General features: G+C 37.7%; 1 protein-coding gene across 10 annotated transcripts in view; it reads right to left on the bottom strand.

Moving 5' to 3' along the window:
* The window catches only part of LOC117325206, a 75,276-nt gene that overhangs the window by 32,425 nt on the left and 29,758 nt on the right, over nt 1-13,093 (bottom strand). For 2 of the 10 annotated variants that reach the window (XM_033881284.1, XM_033881287.1), the window contains exon 1: nt 5,213-5,621. The exons of 1 other annotated variant lie outside the window; for it this stretch is intronic. In XM_033881284.1, the coding sequence (XP_033737175.1) occupies nt 5,213-5,323 (111 nt within the window). In that variant the 5' untranslated portion in view covers nt 5,324-5,621. Of the gene's footprint in view, nt 1-103; nt 220-5,212; nt 5,644-13,093 lie in introns of those variants that run through there. 7 more of the 10 variants (XM_033881292.1, XM_033881283.1, XM_033881289.1 and 4 more) reach the window with 7 other exon arrangements.

Raw genomic sequence — 13,093 nt, 5'->3', positions numbered from 1 at the left:
ACCAAGGTGAACAAGCAAAACAATACGTAAACATAAACAACGAGTGACACTTCATAGCAGAACAGAAGCCCATCTGTAGTCACTGCTGACTGGAAAAATTTACCATAGTTAACTCAGAAGACGATGACACAACTAATTGGGCGTCAAATCCCCAACAGTCTGTGGTATGTTAGTCAAGGATTCCCAGTCTGAAATTTGTTCTCCGATGTTTACATGGGAAATATTGGTCCACAAATTAAAACTTGTTGGTGTTCCTGTTCAAATTTGTTGTGTCCTGTACTAGGAGTTATTGGTTGACTAAACACAAGGCGGTGGTGTATAACTGGGAGACATTTAACTACGTAATGTTGTCACCTACGTCCTAGTAACAAATGGATACATAGAGATTGCCTTATCGCCTCTGGTCAACGACAAGGAAATATATTTGTCAACAGTTGTTAAATTTACTTATGTTAATGCTGAATACTTCATTAAAATATTAATTGCCCAATTATAGCACACCCTAACTGTGCTTTTAAGATGCATGTTCTACCTACAAATATTTGATGTTAGCTAAGGGACAACAATCTTTGACAGTAAAGAGTTCCGCTGTATGTGTATTGACCCGATCGTTGACATACGATATAAAATCATCTTTGTAAAGAAATGACAGCAAAATCAATAATAAGATGATTGCTTTACAAAGTTAACAGACATCAAGTAGAATATATAAATCCATGTCAATCTTGTTCCTTTTTACAAAAGACTCAATAATCAATTTTAAAATCCCAGTATTATGTATGTCAAACTGATTAAAGTTCTATCTCTAAAAAAATTGATATATAAACATTTTATAACACTGTAATAGTGTGGCTAAAATGGTAAGGGCCCAGACCTTTTACTACAACACTGTTGTGATATATATAAAATGGTAAGGGCCCAGACCTTTTACTACAACACTGTTGTGATATATATAAAATGGTAAGGGCCCAGACCTTTTACTACAACACTGTTGTGATATATATAAAATGGTAAGGGCCCAGACCTTTTACTACAACACTGTTGTGATATATATAAAATGGTAAGGGCCCAGACCTTTTACTACAACACTGTTGTGATATATATAAAATGGTAAGGGCCCAGACCTTTTACTACAACACTGTTGTGATATATATAAAATGGTAAGGGCCCAGACCTTTTACTACAACACTGTTGTGATATATATAAAATGGTAAGGGCCCAGACCTTTTACTACAACACTGTTGTGATATATATAAAATGGTAAGGGCCCAGACCTTTTACTACAACACTGTTGTGATATATATAAAATGGTAAGGGCCCAGACCTTTTACTACAACACTGTTGTGATATATATAAAATGGTAAGGACCCAGACCTTTTACTACAACACTGTTGTGATATATATAAAATGGTAAGGGCCCAGACCTTTTACTACAACACTGTTGTGATATATATAAAATGGTAAGGGCCCAGACCTTTTACTACAACACTGTTGTGATATATATAAAATGGTAAGGGCCCAGACCTTTTACTACAACACTGTTGTGATATATATAAAATGGTAAGGGCCCAGACCTTTTACTACAACACTGTTGTGATATATAAAGGCCCACCCCAGAATCAGCCTTACATCCATCATACGCTTGATGAGCTATGTTCCTCCCTTTTTCGACATTTATTTATAAATTGACCTCAACAAGAGATCCCAGAGGGATCTTGGCGCCCACCATTGAATGATCTTCATAGGTTCCATGTCAGATTGATCTTTTCTCTACTTTTCCCTTCATTTTACTAATCTGTGCAAATTGAGACATCCCTCCAGTACTTTTCAAACAAGGGAATCCTAGCTATATAAGAAATTTGAGATTTAACGATAATGGCTGTTTGTTTGCCAGGTTGTTTTCAGGACAGACTGGTCCAAAAATGCAATACAAGGGACCAAGGGGAACCTACTTATTTGAAATTTGAGAAAGATCCCTTCAGTACTTTCTCAGAAAAAGCGATAACAAACTTCAATTGTCAAAATCCAAGATGGCTGCCTGTCGGCCATTATTTTCAGATTGGTCTCAAAATGCAACATGCATAACTAGGCACCAAGGGAAACTTACATATGAAATTTCAGAAAGATCCATTCAGTACTTTCTCAGAAATAGTGATAACAAACTTCAATTGTCAAAATCCAAGATGGCTTCCTGTCGACCATGTTGTTTTCTGATTGGTCTCAAAACGCAATATGCATAACTAGGCACCAAGGGAAACCTACATATGAAATTTCAGAAAGATCCATTCAGTACATTCTGAGAAATAGCGATAACAAACTTCAATTGTCAAAATCCAAGATGGCTGCCTGTCGGCCATGTTGTTTTCCGATTGGTCTCAAAATGCAATATGCATAACTAGGCACCAAGGGGAACATACATATGAAATTTCAGAAAGATCCCTTCAGTACTTTTTGACAAATAGCGATAACAAACTTCAATTGTCAAAATCCAAGATGGCTGCCTGTCGGCCATGTTGTTTTCTGATTGGTCTCCAAATGCAATATGCATAACTAGGCACCAAGGGAAACATACATATGAAATTTCAGAAAGATCCCTTCATTACTTTCTGAGAAATAGCGATAACAAACTTCAATTGTCAAAATCCAAGATGGCTGCCTCTCGGCCATGTTGTTTTCCGATTGGTCTCAAAATGCAATATGCATAACTAGACACCAAGGGGAACATACATATGAAATTTCAGAAAGATCCCTTCAGTACTTTTTGAGAAATAGCGATAACAAACTTCAATTGTCAAAATCCAAGATGGCTGCCTGTCGGCCATGTTGTTTTCTGATTGGTCTCAAAATGCAATATGCATAACTAGGCACCAAGGGAAACATACATATGAAATTTCAGAAAGATCCCTTCATTACTTTCTGAGAAATAGCGATAACAAACTTCAATTGTCAAAATCCAAGATGGCTGCCTGTCGGCCATGTTGTTTTCCGATTGGTCTCAAAATGCAATATGCATAACTAGGCACCAAGGGAAACATACATATGAAATTTGAGAAAGATCCCTTCAGTACTTTCTGAGAAATAGCGATAACAAACTTCAATTGTCAAAATCCAAGATGGCTGCCTGTCGGCCATGTTGTTTTCCGATTGGTCTCAAAATGCAATATGCATAACTAGACACCAAGGGGAACCTACATATGAAATTTGAGAAAGATCCCTTCAGTACTTTCTAAGGATTAGCGATAACAAGAATTGTTTACGGACGGAGGGACGGACGGACGACGGACCACGGACGCAGGGCGATTTGAATAGCCCACCATCTGATGATGGTGGGCTAAAAATTACGACCAGAAGACCTTGATATAGAACCATGCAGTTACAGTATTTAAATAAGACTGATACTTTGCAGCAATTCATTTGTCACACTGCATTAACAATGTCATCAACAAGCTGTGTATCAACTGTTACATATGAAGCATGCCATTTCCTGGTTGTAAATGATTAACGAGTCTGATCTCATGTGAGGTTACACAGAATACCAAACCTTCCCAAACGTTGACTTCTATAGATATGATAGGATAGTTAAATTAGGAATAATATCTTAATTTTCTGTTTGTATTTGACTTAAAATCTTAGAAGGTATTACAAATATAGTCAATACTAGTATGATAATTCCTGATGTTATCATGTTCATGTCTGGTACAAGCTGACATACTAATGTTGTCTATATCTCGATACCCATGAAGCTTCCATATAGCTTTTCCATTAATGATAGGTTTTAGACTATGTAATTAAATTCATACAGAGCTTCCATTAAAACTGAAAAATATTTCCCTTTAAAAATTCGAAATTCCCCATATTACAAACTGCTTGTATCAGTAAAACCTAACAAACACCTATTTACTAACTATTAGTAAAACCTAACAAACACCTATTTACTAACTTAGTAAAACCTAACAAACACCTATTTACTAACTATTAGTAAAACCTATCAAACCCCTATTTACTAACTATTAGTAAAACCTAACCAACACCTATTTACTAACTATTAGTAAAACCTTACAAACACCTATTTACTAACTGTTAGTAAAACCTAACAAACACCTATTTACTAACTATTAGTAAAACCTTACAAACACCTATTTACTAACTATTAGTAAGACCTAACAAACACCTATTTACTAACTATTAGTAAAACCTAACAAACACCTATTTACTAACTATTAGTAAGACCTAACAAACACCTATTTACTAACTTAGTAAGACCTAACAAACACCTATTTACTAACTATTAGTAAAACCTCACAAACACCTATTTACTAACTATTAGTAAAACCTCACAAACACCTATTTACTAACTATTAGTAAAACCTAACAAACACCTATTTACTAACTATTAGTAAGACCTAACAAACACCTATTTACTAACTATTAGTAAAACCTAACAAACACCTATTTACTAACTATTAGTAAAACCTAACTAAACACCATTTTGCACCTCATACTGACAGAATCTCACAACTCCCCCCCCCCCCCCCCCCCCCCCCCCCCCCCCCAAAAAAAAAAAAAAAAAACTTTAACCACTGACAATGAGGAGTTATGTAAGACTTACCAGACCTGCTTGTCCAGGATGACAATTACCCAGCACATACAGAGGTAAAGGCATTGTTGTTATAGTGACCAAACCAGGTATGTCATTCCATGGTGGTTAAAATACCAAACATTCCCATCACCTTGGCAACTACGAAAATGCTGCAACACCCTTTAACATTCCGTGACTGACAGTGGGTTTTAAAATGTTTATTGAATCATATAAAACCATTTACAGTGCCATGAGGACACCATTATAGAAGTCCATTGTTTCATCCACCAATGGGGAGACAACCCCTGTCATGTATACCCATACATCTGAGGAGGTACCTTTAATGAACAAGGATCAGTTCAGGTATAAAGTTCTCTCCAATACATCTTCACAAAACTTGTTTTGTTCTCAAGATTTTATACAGACCTTACTAATTCTATCGGTATTTGTGTTTAACTGAAAACAATACCTCAGACTTGATAATTCATCCTACTGACAAAGCATTATCAGACAAAGGCATCAGTGATATGTAGAAAATATAATTGACCTATGTGTACATGTAAACAACCAAAACAACATATGTGTACCTTAGACACTGAGGATGAACAGAAACCATTACTAGTATGTGTCTACCTTATTTTTGGAGAATGAAGTTGGTTCTGTCTGGTTATTTACATTCAGCTTCCCATGTCTTCTTTTCTTGCCTTCCCCCGGCAAAGGTTCATCCGGCCAGACCCAAGCCATCTTATAACACTGTAAGGATGGACCGTTATTCCCAAGTCACCTGAGGCTTACTCCACCACTAGTAATATGCGTCCTTGCTCCCACACCTTGTATCACCCTGTCGTCAGGTCCTTCTCAGTTACACCATTTTTATTAAAATTCAAACGCTTCAAATCCACTATAGCAACCACAGACCTTCTGGCTTTTGGTTGGCTATCTTAGGCGGACTGTTGAAATGTAAACTTTGTAACGGTTAACGCTAAGTGGTAGGTCTTTCCTCCAACTATTGGCATGAGGAGATGTTGACAAACTTAGTCTTTGACAAACACTTGAGGTTGTGTTGTTGGTGCGGGCACAGCGCTGCCTATCCGTGTGTATATATGTCAGTATAGATGTACACCTTCAGTACTACTCAACACCACACACTATATAACCTATAGGACAATAATGCTAGATTCATCTGATTGTCAGACCGATTGATTTTCATGAAAGAAAAATAAGCCATGCAGTCCATGCTTTGAATTCAATACCAGTTACATAGTGTGGTATTTATGTGGCTAGCTGAACCCCCCTAAATCCCATAGGAACATATATAAGGAAACTCAACACAACCTTCATGGTACTCATAGCGACGGCAGCTTAACATCCTACCTCAATACTACCAGTAATGACATATTTCATTCAGAGGTAAAATTTTATCATCGATTACATTTCAGTAAAGTATTAGCAGGGGGTTATATCAAACTGATATATGCCATTAAAAGGTACAGGTATCTCTGCTTCATGTCCCGTCCCGTCTCTGAGTTTTAGGCTCGCACACCTGTAATCAGGTAAATACTCTCTAAGGTTATCGTTTAGTTACTGTGATCTTATGGCGTGCCTTTCAGTATCAGCAATGATTTGCTCACAACACCGAAAGTCAACAAAACCAATTAACTATATTGCATAACCTCAGAGAAGAGTGGCTTCTCAATGACTTAATGGGTGCTGTGTTTTTACAAATACCATATTTTACAATGAAATTTAAAGATCTGCTTAATTGTTAATAATGATGTCAATTTCACTAAATAAATCATTGTTGTCCAATTAGTCCAAACTTCTCATGGGGTGTACAATAATATCACTCTGCCAACAAAAGATCAAGTGGCCTATTTAAGAGCTCACACTTTCCTTACCCAAATTATTGATTTACTGGTTTATACTCTATTACTACCCAAACTTATTATGATATCTGGTATAAAGGTATACAGCATATCAACCTGAATGAAACACAGGTAAGTTTCATTTAAGGTTTAATCATTTCCTCGTACCTCAGTTAACAGCTCTCCTAGCTGGAGAGTTTGGTACCAGCCTACAACTAAAATCATCTACAACATACTAATTGAATCAGTTTAAAAAGTGTCATTAGCGTCAATTTTTGAAATGTCAGCTCCCAGCAGATGTTCTGATAAATAGGTAACAGAACACCAATTACATCTGTCAGTGTACCTATTAAGGAGGGCAACTCCAACTTTTCACCCAATTTTTAAACATAGATTGTCGGTAAAACTTCTTTCTCAGGCATAATATCAAAGTATACAATAAGTTCACCAGGAGAGTAATTACAGTATGCTGTGGTAATATATATGTAGATATTACAAAATGTTAATTTTAAGGCTTGAAATTTGACCCCCAAAACTTCCTACAAAAAATTTCAAACATTTCGAACATGCACTATCAGCCTTCTATGGCTTAGCTGCCTCAAGGTCAAGGTCACAGAATGGGTCACTGTGGGAGTTCTACATCAATAATATAATTCTAAATCTTAAGAAACACAGGGAGGAGATGATCATACCAGTGTTTGTCCCAGGTGTTCTCTTAGGATTGTTATCTTAATCCAGGAAAAGTTCAGTAATCATATGTCCGTAAACTAGATCACGAAAGTCAACAGGTCAAACAGGTACAATCAACCGAGTATCTGATCGACAACATTTCCTCAGTATGTGAAGTGAAGTCTATAATTACCACATATTGATGAAGTAAAACAGCAAAAATGAGTCAAACTTTTCAATTGGCTTCTAAGTTATATCATTACGTCTAAACATTGACATACACACAACTGGAACTGTACACAATACAGCCAAACAACAAATCCAGATGTCTCTCCTAATCACACAGCAAATCTTCATTAAGTTTCCATACAGTTAAAGTAAAAAGTTAAAATTACCACCCAAATGTTGACATTAATACAGGATCAAACCAACAAAGTGTATATGATATCTGTCTATAGGGACCACTGTAGTGTATCTGATACCTGTCTATAGGGACCACTGAAGTGTATCCGATACCTGTCTATAGGGACCACTGAAGTGTATCCAATACCTGTCTATAGGGACAACTATAGTGTATCTGATACCTGTCTATAGGGACCACTATAGTGTATCTGATACCTGTCTATAGGGACCACTGTAGTGTATCTGATACCTGTCTATAGGGACCACTATAGTGTATCAGATACCTGTCTATAGGGACCACTATAGTGTATCTGATACCTGTCTATAGGGACAACTGCCGTGTATGTGATACCTGTCTATAGGGACCACTACAGTGTATGTGATACCTGTCTATAGGGACCACTGTAGTGTATCAGATACCTGTCTATAGGGACCACTACAGTGTATCAGATACCTGTCTATAGGGACCACTGAAGTGTATCTGATACCTGTCTATAGGGACCACTGTAGTGTATCTGATACCTGTATATAGGGGCCACTGTAGTGTATCTGATACATGTCTATAGGGACCACTGTAGTGTATCAGACACCTGTCTATAGGAACCACTATAGTGTATCATATACCTGTCTATAGGGACCACTGTAGTGTATCTGATACCTGTCTATAGGGACCAATATAGTGTATCATATACCTGTCTTAGGGACCACTAAAGTGTATCTGATACCTGTCTTAGGGACCACTGTAGTGTGTCTGACACCTGTCTTAGGGACAACTGTAGTGTATCTGATACCTGTCTATAGGGACCAATATAGTGTATCTGATACCTGTCTTAGGGACCACTGTAGTGTTTCTGATACCTGTCTATAGGGACCACTGTAGTGTATCTGATACCTGTCTATAGTGACAACTATAGTGTATCTGATACCTGTCTATAGGGACAACTATAGTGTATTTGATACCTGTCTATAGGGACAACTATAGTGTATCTGATACCTGTCTATAGGGACAACTGTAATGTATCAGATACCTGTCTATAGGGACAACTATAGTGTATCTGATACCTGTCTATAGGGAACACTATAGTGTATCAGATACCTGTCTATAGGGACCACTATAGTGTATCTGATACCTGTCTATAGGGAACACTATAGTGTATCAGATACCTGTCTATAGGGACCACTATAGTGTATCAGATACCTGTCTATAGGGACCACTATAGTGTATCAGATACCTGTCTATAGGGACCACTATAGTGTATCTGATACCTGTCTATAGGGACAACTGTCGTGTATGTGATACCTGTCTATAGGGACCACTATAGTGTATCTGATACCTGTCTATAGGGACCACTGCAGTGTATCATATACCTGTCTATAGGGACCACTGTAGTGTATCTGATACCTGTCTATAGGGACCACTATAGTGTATCATATACCTGTCTTAGGGACCACTATAGTGTATCTGATACCTGTCTATAGGGACCACTATAGTGTATCATATACCTGTCTTAGGGACCACTATAGTGTATCTGATACCTGTCTTAGGGACCACTGTAGTGTATCTGATACCTGTCTATAGGGACAACTGTAGTGTATCTTACCTGTCTCTAGGGACCACTACAGTGTATTTGATACCTGTCTATAGGGACAACTGTAGTGTATCAGATACCTGTCTATAGGGACAACTGTAGTGTATCAGATACCTGTCTATAGGGACCACTATAGTGTATCTGATACCTGTCTATAGGGACCACTTTCGTGTATCTAAGACCTGTCTATAGGGACAACTGTAGTGTATATATTACCTGTCTCTAGGGACCACTACAGTGTATCTTACCTGTCTCTAGTGACCACTACAGTGTATCTTACCTGTCTCTAGGGACCCCTACAGTGTATCTTACCTGTCTCTAGGGACCAGTACAGTGTATCTTACCTGTCTCTATGGACCACTACAGTGTATCTTACCTGTCTCTATGGACCACTACAGTGTATCTTACCTGTCTCTATGGACCACTACAGTGTATCTATTACCTGTCTCTAGGGACCACTACAGTGTATCTTACCTGTCTCTATGGACCACTACAGTGTATCTATTACCTGTCTCTAGGGACCACTACAGTGTATTTGATACCTGTAACTAGTCAGGAGAGGTTGAACTGTATATCTGGGAAAATATATAAATATGTTACTACCAGCAATTAGTAATCAGGAAGCTTTCAGCACTTTTTGTATAAAATTATAAAATAAATTAATTAAGTAAAAAGTATCTTTATCTGAAAAAGTGCTCATAAGATTTCCTTGGTAACATTTAATTGTGTGACTGTAACCTCTTATGGAAAACAGATCCTACACCTGGCAGGACAAATATAGATACATCAATTTTCAGACTGCAAACAGAAATGTCTGTCCTTAACCCAGCTAAAATCTACAAACATAGCCCAGTGATCTATCTGGGATATATACATTGCTACATGACATTTAATGGTCAAATATTTGATCAAGTGGTTATTTTAAGTAGGTATTAGAGGATCAAAGTTCAATCTTTGGGTCAAACACAGATACTAAACATCTTTGTTACAATATTAACATTATCATAAATCCTAGCGGCCATATCAGAACATGTTATGTTCTAGGTACAACGAAGGCATCCTAAACACGTACTGATCCTGTCCAAAGTGACACCTGTCCAAAGTGACAACTGTCCAAAGTGACACCTGTCCAAAGTGACAGCTGTCCAAAGTGACAACTGTACAAAGTGACAACTGTCCAATGTGACAACTGTCCAAAGTGACACCCATACAAAGTGACATTTGTCCAAAGTGACACATGTCCAAAGCGGCACCTGTCCAAAGTGACACCTGTTCAAAATGACACCTGTCCAAAGTGACATCTATCCAAAATAACACCTGTCCAAAGTGACACATGTCCAAAGTGACACATATCCAAAATAACACCTGTCCAAAGTGACACCTGTCCAAAGTGACACATGTCCAAAATGACACCTGTCCAAAGTGACACATGTCCAAAATGACACATTTTCAAAATGACACCAGCCCAAAGTGACACCTGTGCAAAGTGACACATATACAAAGTGAAACCTGTACAAAGGGATACCTCAAAACAGATTCTGATTAAAGCTACAAGTCAATATAGTTAGAATGAAACTGCTACTAGTGAAAAAACATCTCTAATGAGACTGCTACTAGTGAAAACCTCTCTAATGAGACTGCTACTAGTGAAAACCTCTCTAATGAGACTGCTACTAGTGAAAACCTCTCTAATGAAACTGCTACTAGTGAAAACCTCTCTAATGAGACTGCTACTAGTGAAAACATCTAAATGAGACTGCTACTAGTGAAAACCTCTCTAATGAGACTGCTACTAGTGAAAACCTCTCTAATGAGACTGCTACTAGTGAAAATCTCTCTAATGAGACTGCTACTAGTGAAAACCTCTAAATGAAACTGCTACTAGTGAAAACCTCTAAATGAGACTGCTACTAGTGAAAACCTCTCTAATGAGACTGCTACTAGTGAAAACCTCTCTAATGAGACTGCTACTAGTGAAAACCTCTCTAATGAGACTGCTACTAGTGAAAACCTCTAAATGAGACTGCTACTAGTGAAAACCTCTCTAATGAGACTGCTACTAGTGAAAACCTCTCTAATGAGACTGCTACTAGTGAAAACCTCTCTAATGAGACTGCTACTAGTGAAAACCTCTCTAATGAGACTGCTACTAGTGAAAACCTCTCTAATGAGACTGCTACTAGTGAAAACCTCTCTAATGAGACTGCTACTAGTGAAAACCTCTCTAATGAGACTGCTACTAGTGAAAACCTCTAAATGAGACTGCTACTAGTGAAAACCTCTCTAATGAGACTGCTACTAGTGAAAACCTCTAAATGAGACTGCTACTAGTGAAAACCTCTCTAATGAGACTGCTACAAGTGAAAACCTCTAAATGAGACTGCTACTAGTGAAAACCTCTCTAATGAGACTGCTACTAGTGAAAACCTCTAAATGAGACTGCTACTAGTGAAAACCTCTCTAATGAGACTGCTACTAGTGAAAACCTCTCTAATGAGACTGCTACTAGTGAAAACCTCTCTAATGAGACTGCTACAAGTGAAAACCTCTCTAATGAGACTGCTACTAGTGAAAACCTCTCTAATGAGACAGCTACTAGTGAAAACCTCTCTAATGAGACTGCTACTAGTGAAAACCTCTCTAATGAGACTGCTACTAGTGAAAACCTCTCTAATGAGACAGCTACTAGTGAAAACCTCTCTAATGAGACTGCTACTAGTGAAAACCTCTCTAATGAGACAGCTACTAGTGAAAACCTCTCTAATGAGACTGCTACTAGTGAAAACATTTAAATGAGACTGCTACTAGTGAAAATCTCTCTAATGAGACTGCTACTAGTGAAAACCTCTCTAATGAGACTGCTACTAGTGAAAACCTCTCTAATGAGACTGCTACTAGTGAAAACCTCTCTAATGAAACTGCTACTAGTGAAAACCTCTCTAATGAGATTGCTACTAGAGAAACCCTTTAAATGAGACTGCTACTAGTGAAAACCTCTCTAATGAGATTGCTACTAGAGAAACCTTTTAAATGAGACTGCTACTAGGCCTAGTGAAAACCTTTATAATGAGACGAAAACGTTTTGGATAGATAGCTCTGCCAAGATGTCTGTCGGTGTGGTCATTCGGGCTAACATAAGCCTTTCGCCAAAATTATCTCCATGTTTGCCTAAACTATCCCGTGTTTGGCAAACATGTACTCAGGCCTCTAGTGTTCCACATGTCTCGTCCTAGGACAATCCTACGATGGAGCCCAGTGTATGCTGTACACAGAAGGCAAGGGCGATAACCCTATATCAAGCTGAGCTGTTCTAATAATTAATTGATGATATGACTATATTGACAGCTCACCAGTTCAATCATTCATTTACTGATCATTATTATTTCTTTAGTTGTGAAGTGCGTCCTATGTGAAAGACTTCGAGAGGGATTAGTTCACTGTAGCATTTCTGTCGACAATGGCAATTCCTGGTATTATAATAGAATTTGCATATGAGTCTCTGATCTAAAGATATTCTACGCCGATCGATGAACAAGGACAGAAAACAAAAAGAGCACACACTCATATAACATGATTCATGATCTTTTGCTGGCGAAAAATGGCGGGAAAGGGAGCGTCGGATGCCTTCCTGTCTAAATATATCTATGTGAAATACGAATACAATGTGAATAAGTTTAGATTATTGACGGATGATACTTAAACAACACGGCCATGGTACATTACAACCAACTTTTAATTTGGGAGTTGTAATGCATTTACTAAACAAGGGGAGACAATTCCTACATCTTTCCACAACTTGCGGTGTACTGTACTGTCTAATTGTGCTCACCACGGTAATATATTCTAAACACTTAACACGCACACCTGTGTGATTGAGTAACACAAAATACATACATTTGTTTACTCGTGTATCATCGGTTATTAACTTTTAACTTTTTACCTAAAAAAAACTGGCCTGAATCCATTTTACATAGTATTTTGTATTAGAT

This window comes from Pecten maximus, chromosome 4, assembly GCF_902652985.1.
Source record: "Pecten maximus chromosome 4, xPecMax1.1, whole genome shotgun sequence".
Taxonomy (NCBI): domain Eukaryota; kingdom Metazoa; phylum Mollusca; class Bivalvia; order Pectinida; family Pectinidae; genus Pecten; species Pecten maximus.
The sequence above is the reverse complement of the archived record's forward strand: the minus strand, read 5'-3'. Positions and strand labels throughout refer to the sequence as shown.